General features: G+C 39.0%; 1 protein-coding gene across 3 annotated transcripts in view; it reads right to left on the bottom strand.

Moving 5' to 3' along the window:
- macrod2 (mono-ADP ribosylhydrolase 2) overlaps positions 1-20,459 on the bottom strand; it is a 460,594-nt gene that overhangs the window by 338,349 nt on the left and 101,786 nt on the right. For all 3 annotated transcript variants that reach the window (XM_061836387.1, XM_061836389.1, XM_061836388.1), the window contains exon 6: positions 6,138-6,167. In XM_061836387.1, the coding sequence (XP_061692371.1) occupies positions 6,138-6,167 (30 nt within the window). The remainder of the gene's footprint in view (positions 1-6,137; positions 6,168-20,459) is intronic.

The raw sequence follows: 20,459 nt of genomic DNA, 5'->3' as shown, positions 1-20,459 counted from the left end.
GCCCATTACACACTAAATATGGTATACAACACAATATACATTAAAGAATTATCTCAACGTTTAACTTGACTAAAACAAGGTCAAGCTCACCTGTATGTATGCAACACATTTTCTAATTTCCATCTATATTCTAATTGAAACAATACCAAATGTTGTACATTAATTTCATACAGTATGTATTGTTTAACATTTCATGAACACAAATAAATTTGAGCCCACATACAGCACCTATTTCAGCACAGATACAAGGTGTATCTCGATCAGGCTGTAGCTCATGCTCACTAAATATGAGGCGATAAGTACTTTATTTCCCTAAGGTATTGCACTGAGTGACGAATCTTTGTATTTCATTTATCATGTTACATTATTTAGGCTACCCCTTGGTGAAAACACACCATCTTTGTCATAAATTATGCTAATGGCTGTTACTACCATCTGTGAATGGAGGAGCATCGGTCAAGCATAATATGCAATCGAAGAGAGATCAGAATACTGTCATCTATGAGTGATTAACCGTAGGGGGAGGTCCTGAGCTCCCAGAGAGCTGATGTGGCTGGAGCTGGGACAGCAAGGGTGCCACGCCAATTCATCACACAACGCCATCTTCAAACTGAAACCCCCATTCACTCACCCACCCACCCAGTTTACAAAGAACACCATACCTCGGTCTCTGCCAATCTCCACGATGAACAGACCTCTGGCAGCACCAGAAAGAGGATAATGGTTCACCTGGAGGTGATGTGAAAAGAAAACAGCCCTCTTTGCATGACAAAAGGAGACAGAGATATGCACAACAAAGCAAATGGGGATCTTGTTTAACGGATGATCCAAAACTGGAAAATGTTTTTTTTCCAAGAACAAGGGCACACGCACTTGTAGGATAATACATTGCTCCAGCTACTATTTACATTTTCCGCAATGGCAAAACTTCAATCAGTGGGAAATTTTACCAAGACCCAAAAAGTCCTGTCCCAACAGAACCGGAGGTGATTTCTTTTTGTATTTGTTTTTCAAAAGTTTCAATATATTGTCGTGTTTCAACAAATGTGTACTTCCAAACAAAGACACTGCAATGCTGTAGTTTGTACACCACGCCAGAAGTTGGCATGTTAACAGGGCCACAGAAAGTTATCAAAAACCAAGAACCAAGAAGTCTGTGTGAAGAAAATATACAACAATGGCAGGGAATGTGAAGCGTGCAATAAAGGAGATATTAGAGACACATCAACTTTGGAACGAAAGCCCAGAGGAGCCCAAGGTAAAGAACATTATTAGACTTGGTAATCCACCACTGTGTCGGTTGTGTTCTGGCACAGTCACAAGAACTGGGACAATGACATTCGTTGTCTCGGGAAAGATGTTTCATGTGTTGTACACAAGGAAATGTAAGGTTTTCGTTGGTTTGGTTTTGAGATCTATCCACTCTGGGACACGGTTTCATAAAATTTTTATTTTCTGCAGTGACGTCAGCGCTATCACTGCATACACGAGTATAAAGAGACCTTTAGAATAAAGAAAGATCGATAAATAATGTATATATGTACGTATGTTTAGACTGATTTAATAATCAGATCAAAGGCTGTGCATTGAAAGGGTTAGTAAATAAATAAATGTTTGTCATTTTATTTTTTAATCAGCCAGTCAACCAAATGAAGCATGTGTGAAGCAAGTGTGAAGGCACTGTTTTTCCAAATTTACACAAAATTGTTTTTATTTCAAAAGTAATACTGTATTTTATGTATATCATTTGGCCCATGGTTGGCAAGAAAACTGTATTCCAATTAAAAGCCCGAGCTTAACTTTGAAATTTAGAAAATACTGTTTAAAGCTGAAACTTTTCTCAAAATAGAATCTGTGTACAGTAAATCCATCAATCACATCCATTCATAAATGGCTGAACACAAGGCTGCTCTTGTTGGAATTTTGATGTAACAGGAATTGGACCACTGGACAGCCACCGCAGCCAGACACAATCACTGGCATATCAAACATAATTAATCATGCGAATTGTTTACAGACTCACACCCATGAGGAGACCTGGGGTTGTACAAGGCTAGAGTTGGTGTTATGCAAGCAATAGCAAAGGCTGATTGATTCAGTGAGTGTTGGAGTCCAATAACGAAATTAGCCACAATTAGGTTTTACTAAACAAGCATGGATGTGCCCCACTGCTCAGGTTGAGTTGAGAAAGGAGGCCCAATGCGAGAAAAAACTATTTAGTTGGGTGGTCTAGCAAAGGCTTGTTGCTAAATGGGCAACAATTGTGGTTAGAATGCTAATGAGACAGCCCCCCTTTCCTGAATGGAGACATCAAAAGGATGGGAACGCTCATGCTTGGTGGGTACACCGTGCTGCATGGTACCATTACAAGGCTCCGAATACGCAGTCGTGTTGCCTTTGATAAAATGGAGTCACGGTGATATGAAAAAAAAAAAATGTTTACATTCTTTTTGGGTCGATGCCCGCATTCAGCCACGTTGTGACACACTTGACATGATCAACTTGGTACCTTTCATAATCATCCTCCATACGCAAAGGCCTTATTTAGTGTGCTATTATCACATTATTGTTATTTCCCTGCAAGTATGTACATAACCCCAGCGAGACCAATATGTCTAATGCAGAGAACCGTGCTATTTTGTTCAAATCCACTGTCTCCCTGAAAGTGTAAACATAAGGCCCAGAGAGAATTCCCATTAGTGATTTTATAGGCTTACACAGTGCACTGGAGCATAAAAAGTCCTTGTTGTATTTTTTTCATTGTTGTTGTTGTTTTTATGTCTGTATAACATAATATTGATGCTACAAACAATGATTTAAGGACCCCAAAAAAATGCTTTTCACTGACAGTACAATTAATTCAGACCACAATGTCATATGTCAACAATTATAATATTTCAGCTATATTTCAGGCGACGATTAAATACTCCCAATTAGAATAATATCTAAAAGAAAGTGGCCGGTCAACTGAATTTCTTCACATCACACGGAGTTTGATTTGTCAGTTCTGGTGAAGTGGTGTTGGTACGCCAGCCTCCCAATCTGTGGGAACTAAATAAGGCTCTGATGCGCGAGGCCAAATATGATGAATCATCCTGTTGTGAAACTACCCCTCTGCAGAGCCCTGAGAAGACAGCTGTGAGATAAGGAAGGTATGAGAGCATGTCCCCTCTTCATATTGATCCTTTCCACCACGGGGGAGAAGGGATTCACACACACCAAACCAGAGATAAAGGTGTGGGGAGGGCCAGATGTGAGAAGGGTTTGCAGCTTCAACACCAACCTCGGAGTGATAAAGACAGGAACAAAAAAAGCCTTCTGGGCTTTCCATGGGGTGAGGCATGAGAGCTTATTTGGTTAATCATTGTAATCACTCTTTTTAATGTTGGAAAACTGTCCTTGATTGAATCCATCAATTTTGTTTTCTCTCGGGACCAAATATACTGGAAACATGAAAACATTATGACAGATTTCTCTGTTGCAATTTATTGACCTTGTATTTTTTAGGCTCAAAATGACTAGACAAATGGATTTTAAAACAAAAGAGAAGCACTCAATGCAATTAGAATTAAAAAGCAAAACTTTGTGTATGTCTTGTCATCATTGCTGTTTAGTATACACTCTTGACTGGCAAAAAAAAGCCAAGCATTTAAAGTTAAACGACGTCCATGTAAAAATTATGTCTTTACATTTCTTCATAGCATGCAGAAAACAATGTTGTCAAAACCAAATCTCTTGTTCATATAAAATGAAATTCACTGTGTGTATCCATGATTAGCTGATAACGTAGGGTTAAAAAAGGGAGTCACATTCCTGGATTGAGCCATGATTCTAGATCATGATGTCCTTTGCATGCGCAGGAACTATTCAAGCTACCCTGTTAGCTTCAGCTAAAACAACTTTCCTTCCCAACTAAATATTGCAGTGGACAGCTCCCCCACACAAAAACATTTACAGATATCAAATACTTCACACAGCTATTTTTAAAAAATGACTATAAATCATCCACAGGGCCATATTGTTTATTTATTTATTGAAGCTTATCCAGTCGAGGTATATACAATGCCAACCTGGCAGCAGACAGCAGTGTAAAACAAAGGAAAATAGAACCAAATGCATATGCAAATTGCAGAATGTGATTTAGTAAATGTAATATTAAATTACACCATAGCGCATGATGAATTAAAAGTCCATAAAACCCACGAGTGGAGGTTCAATAAAACTGGAGAACTTTCACACACATGAAGAAAAAAGTAAATGCCTAAATTCCAATACATTCCAGAAACTTTTTTTTTTTTAATAAATACATATACAAATAAATGTAGAAGCCTGCAGATGACTATAGATTTCATTTATTGTTTTCAAATGTGTAATGGAACTGTAAGGATTCCGGTTCATGTCCCTTTTGCACCTTCTAGTTGATAAACCGCATGATATATAGTCGCCTGCCCGCTTTTCAGGTATTTTATCTCATAGAAGCTGAAAAATATATTCCTATTTCTTGAAATGTACCTGTATACTATATAGTACTCATTAACGAACAATATCTGCCTTATTTGCTTAAAACTGCCATTGAGGGCTGTTGCATTCAAATATCTATCCGAACATGGAGACTGGGTGTGGATGTTAGGCTACCCTGAACTATTTAGTGTGATGGAAGCACACACAGGCTACATAGGCCACAGGGAACTTTTGCTACCAGAACTCCTGCTAGTTATGTTTTTTGTAAGTGCATATAGGTGATCAGACCAAAAATTTGGCATATACCTCTTTCTTACTTCATTTGATTAATATTCACTGGAGTCAAAAAAGTCGAAAACCTAGTGTAATCTCCCCTTGAGTTAGTTTCTTGGTTTGCAGAGAGTTATGTTATCGTTATAATTGTTCAGATTTAGTCACAAAATTAATATTCTGTTTTAAGTGTTATATTTCAATAGGAATTTCTTGTGTGAATAGCTGCCAAGTAAAACATTTCTTTTGGGGTTATACTGAAATGACTCAATCGTTGCAGTTTTAACAGTCAAGAACTTGGATCAAAAAAATGTCTGCATGTTCTGAGACTTTGAACTTTAAAGTGATTGATAGCATATAATGTTTCTTTTTTGGTGTGCATCAAATCTGTATGGAGTCGGGTAAAACATATGCATCAGTTAGCAGGAATAGATCTAACACTTGGAGAACTTTGCTCTGTTACGGAGATTCATCATAACCTTGATCACTCAGAGAACTTCTTTGCACTTTGCCATTGATAAGAGTCGAAGCTCTGCTAAGCAGCCACAGTTGTAAGAATTGGGAGTCTTAACTAAGACACATCATGAGAGCCACTACAGAGAGCCTGATTAGATGGCAGTGAGATTCAGCACTGTGTGCACTCAATCGGGTACTGTGCAGACAGATGGACACGGACCGGTAAGTGACCCTTTCACAAAGATGTATTTTTAGCGCTGGTATCATAAGCCCATGAATAAAGACACATGCAAACATCCAGAAGAATACTAGGAGTGTCTTTGTTGTGGAGCACCCTGAACGTAGAAAGATGTACCATGGAAGCACACGGATAAAAACAACACTGTTTTATAAATCTCCATTAAAGTTGGAGAAATAACTACAAAATCTTCCTACACAATTGCATAACTAGATATAGCTAGAGCGCCAAACATCATCCAAACTTTCTTCTTCAGACAGAAAAAAAAAAAAAAATACTATTCAACATCTAACTAGGAACTTTCATCTTACTGTGGGAGACATGATTATTTCAATCATGTCACTGACAAACCCAGTTTCAGAAGAGAACAGTGAGGTTTGGGCAGCAGAATTCCAGCTCCTTCCCCATTAGTCCAACACCACGGTTGGCTGCTTTAGATTTCCTTCACTGCTTTGATGATAATGTGCTTCGGCAGGCCAGTAAAGTAATGACCATCTCTCAGTGTGGCACAGTGCAAGGTTGCGCTGCACTTCATGCTCATGTTTTCAGCATTACATTCAGTCACATTCATCACAGACACTTGATGAACATACCATATTCTACACTTAAATATGCCATCGATCTATAGAAATATATTGAGGGGCCTTACACCAAAATCCACCCCTGTAAAGTAGCAGCAAACATAAGGCAAAGTATGAAGACATTCACTTACCACCTCCTCCTCCAAGGAGACTTGAATTTGCTAAAAAGAGAGAGATAAAATGTCAGAAATGTTGGGAAAAAAAAATAAAGATTCGTGAAAGTATTACACATACAGATCCATTTGACCACTTCAAGAAAGAGAAAAAAAACTTCACTTATCAAACGACAGAGCTGATAAAACACAAACAACAAATTTTATAAATTTTCTGTACCCCTTATGTCGACTAGGGTCGCGGGCATGCTAGAACCTATTTTCCAGTGAGAGGCAGTGTACACCTTGACCCAGACCCTGTTATTCCCAGTCTTAAATAAATGCCTTAACACCATTTAGAATTTAATTAAGACTCAACCCTAAACTGGTCACCAGCCAATCACATGGCACATAAAAACAAACAACCATTTGCATTTACATTCGCAGCTGCAGGCAATTTAGAGTCTTCAATCAAACTACACACAACAAATGATTTAGCCAAATTATAAAACATGATTTAAATGTGAATGCTGTACAATGAGCGCTTCGATGAAAGCTGCATTTTTCATCCAAAAAAAGTTTTATCTCTAATGAAAGAAAATCAAATTGTGTAATTCCATCACAGAAAGTACTCTAATTAGGAGATTCGTTCTTACATTAAAACATTATTCCAGTTGATCCAATTAAAAGTGGCCTGTGGTGCAGAATGTTGTGTTCATCTCAATAAAGCAGACATCAGTAATTTGTAGGTTCTTATGGAAACATAAGAGAATTTGATAGGTTTCAGAAAAATGATTTCAGTGGTTACCTCAAAAAGTTCAATAGATGCACTTTATGTTTTGCAACAGGTTGGACATGATATGTGAAGCCCATATCAGAGCCTTTGTTGGTTCACATCCAGTCCAAACAATGCCAAAATTATCAAAGTGGGAAAGAGTATTGTATGACAATTAACCTATTTTGGTTTTGGTCTGTCAGAAAGATCTGTTCCACATGAAAAGGGGAAAGATTAGAAGGAGGGGTTGTTAAGAATACATCAGTTAATTTGGGTGTTACAGATAGTAGAAAGTTTGTGTTTGAAGTACAGTTCAGACAACGGGCACTAGAACAATCATACCACAAAATATTCCTCTAATGATCTTCTGTTCGAGCTATATCGCTACGAATCAAAAAGTAGTCTATTTAACGGTTATTACTTCTCCCCCAAAAATGTGTACAAGCTACTGATAATGAATGTGATCTCAGGAAGAGCGACACAACCACAGCATAGACATTTGGCAACGATAGGCAGTGGAGGACTTGTGGAGATTCCACAACTTTCTGTGGCACCACCATGGCTTTGCATTGTTGTCACTAAGCAGCACGTGTGCGTGGGAACAGGGACAAAGGAAAGCTCTCCAACTGCAGGATTTGCTTCATCAAAGGCCTTTTGTTATTTTGTGTGTGCACATGCAGTAGACGCATAACATAACAGACAATAAACTGCAACAAAGTTATACTGACAGTCCGCTGTCAGGTTGACAATGGTGCCTGTTTTTCTGTTGAGGGAGAAGTTCATGTACACTTTTTTTACATCTCAACTCAGTCAATTATCCATTCAAAATGAATATACCCATTCTTATGCTCATGCTACTTCACTGTGTGATACATAAACTGGGGTGTAAGGTGTAACACATTGTTACTAATATACTTTGGTTAAGGGTTTTGATTGTTAGGTACTTTACAACTCAGCTATTACAAGACAATTCAAATCAAAGTTTCAGTGCGGACTTGAAAGAAATCTGTTATTAAGGTAGTTTTCTGAAAGTCTATCATTGTCTTGTCACCTGGGGAGATTTCTTATTCCTGATATATTAAAGCACTGGGGTTTAATTACTTGACATTATGGAAATGCACACCAGAAGGGGGGCACTTCTTTTACTCCACACCTAATCAGGGAACGGAGATGTGGTTTCTAATCAGTCTGACAAATCTTGGAAGGGTGTGTAAGAGACAGGCTCACTGATAGCTTGGAGGTTATGAAATGAAATGTTTTCTATCCACATGACCTGATCTTGCAGTGTCGCGAGTGTTTGGCAACCATCTCTTATTGGTAAACTAAATATGAAGAAAGAAAGGTAGGGAGGGAAAATATAACTGCATGGGTTTTCATTTCCTGTCTCTCACTACGGCTCGCTTTTAATAGACAGAATGTCATGAAACATTCCGGCAGTTTCTGTCAGGCTGCTTAGAATGAACATGCACAAAATATATTCACCCAGAGCCACACTTGTAAAATAAAACTCTAAAATACCAACAAGGGCAAAAGACTAGTGCAAGAGACAGTTAAACAAGTTTTTTGAACGTGCAAACACAGGAACCAACTGGATTGCTCAAGTGGATCTGACAACCAAAGGTACCCAGAATTGTGCTACCTGCTAATACCAGCACAGTTCATTTTGTGTGTTTTGGAAGGTAAATAGATTCATTTAGCACATACAATCAGGGTCAACAAAACTTTGATAATTTGCAGTGACTGACTTTTCATCTTCAAATATCACATCTGAAAGACAAGTACAAACCTTCACCACTGAGTGTAAAAACTGCGTTATAAATGGCGAGGAAGTCGCACGGGCAAAATGAAAGGCTTGTGAACAGTTCTTTTCAAATGCTTAAAAATTATTCAACTGCCAGGAATAAAAGTTATTGCAATATGTCATCTATTCAGCAATGTTGAGTGATCCAAGGGTTGGCAGACAAAATAAGCAGTCATACCATATCACTTACTACAAAACTCCTTTCAGTTTAGCTTTTGGGCCATTTCTGCTCTCTGTGGAAATTGGTGAAAGCCTCTTCCAGAGCAGTTTTTCTGGTATACTGTCCCAGGATTTAAACAGAGGATGAGCAGTTCACATCCAGTTTCCGTGTACTCTGGCCATCTTACTTGAATCAGATAATGTTTTTTATGCACTTGTTGTCTTCAAAATTATCAGAATGCCGGAATAATTTTTAATGTAACTTTTACATCCATCCATTTTCTGACCCCCTTATCCCTCAAAATATTTATTTAGCTCTTTCACAAACTGTCAATTCTATCACATTAAACTTAATATTGCACTTGTTGTTGCATTATCCATCCATCCATGCATTATCTACCGCTTTTACGGGTCGGGTCGCAGGGGAAAGTAGCTTCAGCAGGGATACCCAGACTTCCCTTTCCCCAGCCACTTCTTCCAACTCTTCCGGAGGGATCCCGAGGCTTTCCCAAGCCAGCCAAGAGACATAGTCTCTCCAGCGTGTCCTGGGTCGTCCTCGTGGTCTCTTTTTCGGTGGGATATGACCGGAACATCTCACCAGGAAGACGTCCGGGAGTGATCCGAATCAGATGCCCCAGCCACTTCATCTGGCTCCTCTCAATGCGGAGGAGTAGCCGCTTGACGCTGAGCCCCTCCCGGATGACCGAGCTTCTCACCCTATGCCATTGCATTATTAAAATTTTAATTTTCCATAGTGAAACCCATTAGAGTTACCTAACACCCAACGACCAGTGTACAACTTTTAAAAAGGTTGCCAACAGTGTGTACAATTTGTTAGAGTGAATGAATACGCCTAAAGTTTGGAATCTCGGAAGACCACGAGGAACACTCCTACCAGCATTTGTTAGAGTCCACATGCAATGCAGCACCCACTAGTTGGGGCCTTATTGAATCAAGATCTAAAGGTTTTGTTTGAGCCTTACTCACTAATGCTGCTTTTCGATTACAAGTTCCAGAATGGCTGCACGTTCTCAGTCGACCACTGAACAAAAGCTGTTTTAAGCCTGCCGCACACTGTGCAACGTGGTTTAACTTAACTGGTCGGAACGATCGTATAGAGTAGTAAGGAACGTAAACTCTGGATAATGAGGAAACACTTTATAGAAACAGATAACCATTGACACCATTACTCAATGGGGACTGTACCAACACTGCCTCCACTCAAGTCAGGTAAATGTACTACTGGAGGATCATTGACTCAGTACAAGTCAGGAGTGGTAAAATGTTGTTAGTGGGAAGAAAAAAAGCCAATTACTAGGTGTTAATTAATCCATAAATAGTAACACTAGACATACTTGAGATTTCCAGGATTCACATTATGAACAAAAAGACAATCAACAGAGCTATCCCCCCAAGTACAAAACACTAATAAAATTTGTACTTTGATTTGATTCATGCGCACTTGAGGATTTTCAACAGTCCATACTTCTTAAAGGATGGAGTACAGCACCTATTCACCTCTAAAATAAGTACAAATGCAAATGACAGACAAAAGGTTGCTGTAAGTTTTGAACTTTAAATGTTCAAAAGAAAAAAAAAGGATATTGATTAGTTGGGGTATGTGCGGATAGTCATAATGAGCCAATTAATTAATGCACAGTGGAGATGAAACATAGGCTATGACCTGAAGTGTATCAGTAAGTGAAGTGTCTCAATGGGCTCCACAACATAGGTCATACATTTCAATGCATGGGCTCCCTGGGCTCCTTAGAGATGGCAGGTCATTAGGAACTTTGGGTTCATAACATTGGGCGAAAGGCCTCTTTATACTTGTGTGTGCGGCGACCACGGTGACATCACTGCAGCTCTCCCAGGCATAGTTTGCCTTTATGACCCAGCGCAACCCACGTGCGCTGGGGCATAAATTTGAAAAATGTACTGCATTTCTTTTCCAAGTCAGAGGTGTCGCTACCGCCTATCGCGAGAAATGACCTTCGCCGCTTTCACCGCACAGCAACATTTTTTTATGTGTGTGCTACAGGCTACGCACAAGCTACGCAGAGGTGCTGCGGAGGGCAATGCATAGGTCACATGATGCAGTGCGGGCATTCCTGCCTGCGCAAGTATGAAGTGGCCTTCACTCATCCAACACATGCTTTCAATGTCCAAGTGGGAACACCTACTTCCTGTCTTTTGAACTCCTAATCCCCACAACATCTTGACACACCACACAGCCAATAGAAAAGGGAAGAGGGTTAAACTGCTATGTAGTTCCACAGTAAAGAAAATATTCATTACAGAGCCAGAATGTATGACAGTCCCTGCTAATGAATCAGGGCACCACATCAAGATTCTCCTTCTCCACCAACATCACCACCACACTCGAGCCTCAGTGTGTGTTTATATGTATTTAAAAAGGCATCCATGCACTGCACTGCATGAGCAGAGAGGCATGGTTCAGGGTTACTTGGTCGGCATCATCGGTGCAGCTCTTGATCATGCAGCTAAATGGGATTTACCTATACACACCCACAAAACCTCAAGGTAGTCAATGGATCTGCTGTCTGCTCTGGTCTTTCCCACCTTAGATGGCCTCTTACGCAACCAAGCATAGTGTCACAAATTGTCATCCTGAACAGCCTCACATGGGTTTTCGAATCAAGTCAGTAAAGAATATTGCACTTCAAAGTGATGGTAAGGTAAAGAGCACAGGATGGAAGTAAATATGTGCCACCAGGATTTGAATTTCAAATCCCACAGAAAATTTGAATTTGAAATGGAAAGTGATCACATTTTCAATAGTTGTATTTAAGTGTAACTTTTCAATGTTAACAATTCAACTGCCTAGAATTCACTGTCTGAAATTCAACCGGCTACAACTGGCTGTCTGAAATTCACCGTGTGTTCCAACAGGCAGGGTTACTTCAGGTCAGAACCAAACAGCCAGCCAATCCAGTTACGCTTTCTTCGTAAGTGATGTCACGTGACTAAGAAAGCACAACCTTTTTTTCAAATTATGCTGCTGTTTATTTAAAATGGAGCACACACTGAGGACATTAAATAACAAACCAAGAGAACTCGATAAGGCAGGACGGAAAAGGGCAGAACAGGATGTGAGAAAATGAGCATGGCAGTTGAACTGTCTACGGTGGTGCAGTGGAATTCTGTTTTAGTGTCTAACCTCCTGTTAGAACCTGTGAGTTGATATGTTAGTGTGTTGTGTGATGTTATTATTGATTCCAGCACAAGTAATAGTCCATAGTGTTTCTATCCAACTTATTAATTAATGAACATCATATCACATGCTACTCAACTGGTGTACAGAGTTGCTGAGCCGGCACACCGAGGATGAAAACATTCGGAACAAATGGTGCTTAAAATGTAACGGGCATTTTTTTTTTTGTACTTCTCAGTGGGAAGTTCCCATTGGGATCTCTTATTAAAATTGCAAATTGTACTTCTCAGTGGGAAGTTCCCATTGGGAGCTCTTATTAAAATTCCAAATCTAAGTGAAACACCATTATCAAAGAAAATCAAGGGTTTGAATAAAGATAAAATCTAAAATGGAACAGATAACATTTGTTAAATGGAAATGTAAATGTGTCAGACTTTTTTTGTGTCAAGAATTGGTATCTTGAAAAGAAATGAGGAAATTAACTTTCTTGAAAGTACTTTATTTGAAAGCTTAAAACTTTCCATTTTTACTTACTTCCTCTTATTGTCAAAGCACCTCTACTTTTATTTAGGAAATAAGAGAACATAATACAGATGTAGTCATAAATGTTTAATTTGTAATTTGTGTACAATTCTTTATTATGCTCAAATAATAACAAATGAAACAAATAATAATGTTTATTGTGAAAGTTTGGGATGAAATATATTGTTCTGAAATGTGCTATCGTGGCAGGCAACAACACAATATTTTGGGAAGAGCAATTGATGAAATATTGCTCACAGTATCAAAGCTAAAGTAACCACTGTCATTATACAGCCATCAATTATCTAAGACACCGATCCTCACGGGACTGCTGAGCCTATCCCAATTATAATCTGCAAAATACCAAGACTATGAAACAAGAACTGTGATATTCGTGGAGGATTACGGTATTGGTATTCCCTGGTGAATTGACTATTTGTTTTGGGGGCTGGGAGTTATTGTTTCTATGACATGTTCATCTCAGGACTCAAATAGTCTCAAATATCTACTTCTTTCTCTTCCGCATTGTCCTATTATGGCAGTGGCTTTCAAATGGACAGGGGGGGAGGTTGACCATGAACTAACTCAAACACTTTTCATTATTAAATTACATCTATCTGTTGTTCATGTATTTGTTGATTCCCCTGGAATAATAATGGGGTATTTGGTGCAGAAAATTTGTATGGGGTGCTGAAAATGTCATCTCCAAGAAGGGGGGTGCTGCAAAAAAGGCTTGGGAACCACTGTATGGGGAGCAACAGCGCATTCTCTCTTTCCATGTATTCCTATCTCCTGCGTCTTCCTCTCTAACACTAATTTGCCTCTTGTGTTCCTTCATGACATCAATTAACCTTTTCTTTGGTCTTCCTCCTTCCTTCCTCCTGCCTGGCAGCTCCATTCTCGTCATCATTTGACCACTATACTTGTTCTCTCTCCTTTGGATGTCTCCAACCATCAAACTCTGCTCTCTCTAACATTGTCTCCAAAACATCTTACCTTAGCTGTCCTCTGATGATCTTACTTCTGATCTTATCCAACCATATGACTCAGAGAGAAAACATCTGGATTTCTGCCACCTCCCACTTCGCTTCCTGTTGTGTTTTTAGTATCGCCGTCTCTTATCTGGCCTCGCCACTCTCTCATTAACTTTGCCTTTAATCCGAGCAGAGACCTTTCTTTCACACAACAAACCTGACATTTTCCTCTTTCATCTGCTTGTCATGGTCCACAAGGATTCTAGTCTAGCCGCATCTGCAGCATTACCACTGCAAAAAGGAAGGGGCTCAGGGGTGAACCCTGATGCAGTGCCACCTTTATCTTACCCTCTTCTGTCACAGGTACAACAAACCTCACCGCTGTTATGCTAGTTTCACATTCTGTCCTATCCTAATACTTCTCTGCCACTCCAGACATCCGCATGCAATAGCACAGTTCCTCTCTGGGTATTCTGTCATAGGTTTTTTTCTAGATCTGCAAAGACATTGGTAGCTACTTCTGATCTTCTCTTTTTCTCCATCAACACCCTCAAGCGAAATAATGCATCTTTGGTACTCTTTCTAGGCATGAAGCCATACTATTGCTTGCAAATACTCACTTCTGTCCCGAGTCAAGCCTACATTACTCTTTCGGATAATTTCATTGTGTGGATGATCAACTTTATTCTTCTATATTTCCAACACCTCTGCACATCACCTTTGTTCTTAAAAAATGGACACCAGCACACATTTCCTCCATTCATCAGGTATCTTCTCGCCCACTACAATTCTGCTGAACAAACTAAAAACATTTTGCCTATATGGTTCCATACATCCACACGTATGTCACCAGGACCAACTGCCTTTCCATTTTTCATCCTCTTTAGTGTCTTTCTTGCGCCCCTTACTAATCTTTGCTACTTCCTGTTCCACCACCTGTTCTACTCTTCCTTCTTGCTCATGTTCCTCATTCAACAACTCCTCAAAGTAATATTTCCATCTATCCAAGATACTACTGGCACCAGTCAACACATTTCCATCACTGTCCTTAATCAACCTAACCAGATGCCCATCCTCTCAATCTCCATTGATCTGGCCAGTCAACAAGTATAGTTGTTGTTGTAGTTGTTCTTCACACATTACTCTTTATTTCTCACCTCCCAACCACATGGTTTGTGCCTTAGTTTTCTTAAACATTCTCCACACCAACAGAGTCATCTTAGTCACCATAATCCTATGCAGTCTAGCCACACTCTCCCCTACCATGACATTACTGGCAGTAGCTTCCTTTAGATTACATCACCTGAACAAGATCCATCTGTGGGGTGCTACCTCCGCTTTTATAGGTCAAACTATGTTGCTGCTTCTTCTGGAAGAAGGCGGTTATTCCAGCCATTTACATCCTTTTTGCAAAGTCATCTGTCCCTCCAAATCCTTTTCTTGGATGCCAAATTTACCAATCACTTCTTCTTCACCTGTGTTACCTTCACCAATGTCAGTTGCAATCTGCACCTATCACAAATCTTTCTCTGACTGGGATGCTCATAACCACTTTTGTCTAGCTCCTTCTAGAACTGCATTTGATCTCAGGGTCACATACTACCCATTGGGGGTAGCCACTTATAAAAATATACATAACACCCTCACTTTCAAGTTTCAGCCTCATCACTCAATCTCCAAGACATTGTTAGCCAACTTTTCCTTTAAAATAACGCTTATGCCATTTATCTTCCCATCTACATAATAATAAAATAATTTGAAACCCTCCCACAAACGTCCAGCAAAATTGCCTTTCCACTTGCTCTCCTGGACACACAATATCTCAACCTCAATGTCCCCAGATTCAGTTCTAGGCTGTGTGCTTTCCTCATCTCTTTCTGCTTTCATTGTTCATGTTGGCAAACAGAGTCTCCAGAAAATTGAGCATTCTAACATCCAAATTTGATGAGCAAATGCAGAGAGGCTCAGCAGGGTATACAGGCTTTTGTGTATCTTATGTGCCTTTAAAGTGTATATTGGAGTGTCTTGTGTTTTGACAATTATTAGTTACACAATGAAATGTAAATATAAGCATAGGCATGAAGACAAAACTGATTAAGCACTCGAAGACGAGACCTTCACTTGATGTGATTAGTAGATATTCCTCTTGTGTTTTGATATCCAGCATGTCAGCCCAAAACAGTGATGTTCAAAGAGTTAATCAAGTTAAGTACTTTGGTGAACTTTATTTTTGTGTGGAACAAGAATGCACACATTTTCCACTTGAACAACTTTCCTAACAAGCACTGCTACTAGGCCTATGCACACATGCAATAACATGCACAATACCCGCATTAATGTGCATGCACGGAGGGACAAAGCAGCACCACTGGAAATAGTCAAAGCAAGGATTTCATTTCAAGAGCATCCCATCTCATCCCTCTGCTGAATGATGTCGTTTCAACCCCTCAATAATGGGTTGTTCATGAGCTACAATTTCAAAAAGAAATGAAACTTAAAAATCCACAAGTTGTGAGATGAAGGGAAGAGGCAGCAGTGGTGTGTGTTTTTTTTAATTTGTGACATATTAAATATGCATGTTACACCACATGTGCTCCCTTGCCTGATCATTTTGTTCTTTGTTCTTTAGAGTTTCAAGCTGTAACATAGAGGTCCAACAGAGTCAGACAAACTTGGCGGTGGTACTATTCTAGCAGTGCACGTTTTGATACAGACAAACATGCTTCTGGCTCATGGAGACTCACATTTGCACCTGTGAAAATGATGCAACTGTGGCGTAAGCCAGCATGGTGTGCAAACACGATCACAACATTATCTCAATATTACATCTAATATGAACCCCAAGTCATGCTCAATGCTAAAATTATAATCCTGTATACAAAAGTGCCACATTGATGTGTTTGACGATGTAGAGGACGCGTAAATGCATGAATATTTTATGACAGCAAATTGTGACTGTGCGCCATAGAAGCACCCTTATTTTGCAGTTTAACTGCAGAAATAAGTTTAAAGATAACATCTGAAGTCACAAAGTTTTTAGCCTTAAATCATTTTACCCATCCCTCATATTATCATGATGGAACAATTAGGTGCTGTAAATGAATAAATTCTCTTTCCTTGTAAACCAGGGCGTCAAACTAGAGCCTCGCAAGGCATTTGCACCCCTGCAACATATTTTGCGGCCCCCACCTAAATATCAAAGTTTAATGTTAGTGCAGCCTTCGAATTTTATATGAATGGAACCTTTACAGTATTGCGTGCGGAGCTGATGAACCCACCAATAACAGTGGGGTGTATGGCTCTCGGGGGCGTGACATCGACCAGGCTTGATGCAAGCAAAAACATATTTTAACAAGTGGAAGTTACATTAGCATTGCCTTGCAGTTTTATGAGTATCTTTGTACACAACTTGTTTACCCTAGCATCCTTGTTTATCTTATTTTGTGTTAAAAAAAAAAAAAGACATTTGAGAATGTTGGATTTTTTTACATTTCTAAATGAAATCACACATGGGTGCTTGTGCACCGAGGCTGTGACTCAGCCTCAGCCAGACTCTGCCTCCGGTGGCCCCAAAGAAAATTGAGTTTGAAACTCCTGCTGGAAACCGATAGATTTTGTTAATAATAAAAATTTTTGGGCAGAGGGTTTTAAAGAGGCTGATTGTGAACTGTGGGCCTATGAAACCCTGTGAGCGTCTTTTGTCATTAAGCACTATATAAATAAATGTAACTTGAACAAAGAACAATGTTTACAAAAAAAAAATCACAATTCACTACAATCAGTGTTATGGAATCTATTTTGAAATTTGTTTATTTAGAAGCCTCATCACTAATATCAGATATCAATATCAGGTCTGAACTGTGATTGAAATACAGGTTTTTGCCACTTGCTGTACTGATGTTTTACAACAAGAAGCATAGAGCAGGACTGTGATGTCTGAATGTATCAACGTGACAACCGTGTGGTGTCACAGTGATTAATTCCCTTCCTGTGCATGCTTGTCACCTTCATAACAAACCAACACTAGCAGATGCCAAAAAACAGCCCACGTCTATTGTTATAATTACCTGACCTTCAAATCCACATTAATGAGCCTGTGATGATGCCATTCTCTTTCATCATTTGGCTCCCAAGCCCACCTTTTATCTAACAAGGTCACCTTACACAACACTGTTTCTCCCTAAAATACACTTCTTATGAATACACATCTATTGTCAACTGCCCAACCTCCAATTCTTTAGATGGCGATTTTAACAAGAGCATTCTTTGCTTTAGATCCTACCTTTGAATACGCTTCTTAAATTAAAACATGAAATACGTGTAATTGTTTGAGAACGATGCAAATCAACTTACACTTTTTTCCCACTCAAATGGTAATTGGTAGATTGTGTGAAACTAACTAAATGACAAACTACAAGCAAATATGATAGTTCATGGCCTAAGACAAAGTGTTCACAGAGGAACTTTACAGAAACTCCAAAGAAACATAATTGTATAGTTTTAAATTCATAAATACAATGTTGTTTCAGAACATTTGAAAGTTAATTGACATTATACTTCATTGCAGTGCAATTTACACAGAGGGGAGAGGTGCAACAGCCACCAAACATCATGTGCCTGGAACAGCTGGTTCAAAAAGGGGCTATGTCTATCCTTAGGCATTCCAGCTGGTATACCCAGGACAATCTAATACTTTATTAAGTGCAGAAGCCAAAAGGCAAATGTCATTTCTATACAATGAATGGCAATTTACCTTCCTAAGCAAAACACATTTAACTAGGACTTATGAGATCCGGGTCTTACTGGTGTCTATTTGTTTGCAGGAGTGTCAGTATGAAGGTTACGTGTGAAGTGAATTCTGGCTCCATAAGGATATCATTTAGATCACAGAACAATAAAATTGCAATGAAGCTACATCTTGAATATGTCATCTTTGATTAGACTTCTTAATCCTAGTTAAGATACAGTAAAAGTAGATCTATCCGGTAGTGTTAGCGGATGCAATTGCCAGAATGTGTACACTTATACAATTACATGTGGAACTCTATCGGAAGGGAGTAAAAATCAAGTCTATTAACACACAATATTGAATCAAATATTTACATTAATACCAGGCTTCTTATATAATTGTGCCTATTTACCCCTGTTCAAACGCCACGTTTTGTGATATAAAAAATTAGACCATCATTTCTCAGCTTTTCACCATTAATGTGCTCTCTTACCTGAACAACACAATTATTTTTTTTTTCTTTTTAAAAGTTAAAGAATGAATAGATGACTGAGATACTGTGTTTGCACAAGTGTGTGCAGCCACTTACAAGTAAGGATGTGGCTGTGATCCAAATAAAGTAAGCACAGCAAAATCGTGTTAGAGGAGAGTAAGAACAGACACTTTTTGATTAACCCCGAGAAAAGATGTTATCCTTTTCCTGAAATTTTTGTTTCACTTTCTAGCAAAAGCCGTTTTGTGCCACCACTTACTTCTCTTTGGAACTGTTCATATTTACAGCCACCTTGACTAAGGGCCCAGGTTTTCAAGAGTCCATGCTTCACTGAAGGTATGGTGTTCTTTCGCTGATAATCAGTGTTGTATTTGCGCCAAAAATTCCTTTTGGAATTATTGCTAAAAAGTTCAACCTTGGTTTCATCTGACTATAATACATTCCCTAACGGGCTTTTGGAAGGTTGTTTTTTAGACAGACTTGGATGCTTTTTTTTTGTGCATCTTGCCACGGTAACCCATAGCCTAGACATTTTAGGAGAATGGGAGATTGTTGTCATATGTAATAAATAGATAGTACTTGTCAAAAAAATCCCACAGCTCCATCAATGTTATCATCCTTAGGGTAGCCTCCCTCAACAGTTTTCTTGTTTTTTTCTGCCCCATTAATTTTGGAGTGCGATTCAGTTCTTGGTATTGTCATTTTTATCATATTTTCTGCACTTGTTGATGACTGCCTTCACTACACTTGTCAGTTGTTTACTTTAACTTGTCCTTTCAAAAAGACAGATCACATTAATGGTGTAAAAAGGTTCGAAATGATTTGTCTCGCTATCAATTCATTTTATATTACAAATCCCTGGCCATTACACAGTGGTGTGTAGACAATTTATATCCACTGTATATTATTCCAACAAACCATACTCCACATGTAGGTTTAGAAAAAGAATCTCAGATTTTTCTGTTGTGACGTTTTCTATTGTTCCTGTTTTTTCTCAGATGCTCACAAGCCACAATTCCCAGGTGAAAAACTGCAGCAGACAGTACAGCGCTAGAACACATGCTTTTAGCAGCCAATAGGAGTTGTTACCTATCACTTCTCTGCCTTGGAATCACAAAGTTGCTGGGGGAAAAAAAGGAGTGACAGCATCTCACTGATCATAATGTGATCTCTGGCAAGGACAGTTCTACCAAAGCAAGGTTGGCCAGATACTGTACATATGCATATTTACACAGTGTGCTTGAAAATAGCAGAACTTTTTTCTTGAATTAAAAACACAGTTGTTTTCAAGTTGAATAGCAGTTTTTGTTTGTTTTTCCCAGATGCCAGTGGCTTATTGCATTTTCAAACAAGAATCCATTCATTTTTTTTTTTATAATTAGAAAAAAGATCCATTACATCTCTCATCAAAACAATGACATACTGTAATTGTCTTTGTGGTACAATACATTGTCCACAGTGCATCACAACCGCCAGGTGTATGTGCATGCAGGCGTGCATGCCTGTGGGGTCGGTGTGTCATGCTACTACACACATCTTCACCTAAATCTAACCAAGCAAGGTTTAGGTTACCTACCAGTGTGTTTCATAATTTTCCCCTAAAATGCAATAATAAAAAATGCAAAATGCCTGCTTTAGAATCCTCAAAGAAGGAGAAATGCTGACATACTTAAGAAAATATTTACTATGAGTATTCATATTGGAACCGACACTGAGACTTCTAACAGACAGGG

The sequence above is a fragment of the Syngnathoides biaculeatus genome, chromosome 12 (genome assembly GCF_019802595.1).
Source record: "Syngnathoides biaculeatus isolate LvHL_M chromosome 12, ASM1980259v1, whole genome shotgun sequence".
NCBI lineage: Eukaryota > Metazoa > Chordata > Actinopteri > Syngnathiformes > Syngnathidae > Syngnathoides > Syngnathoides biaculeatus.
The sequence above is the reverse complement of the archived record's forward strand: the minus strand, read 5'-3'. Positions and strand labels throughout refer to the sequence as shown.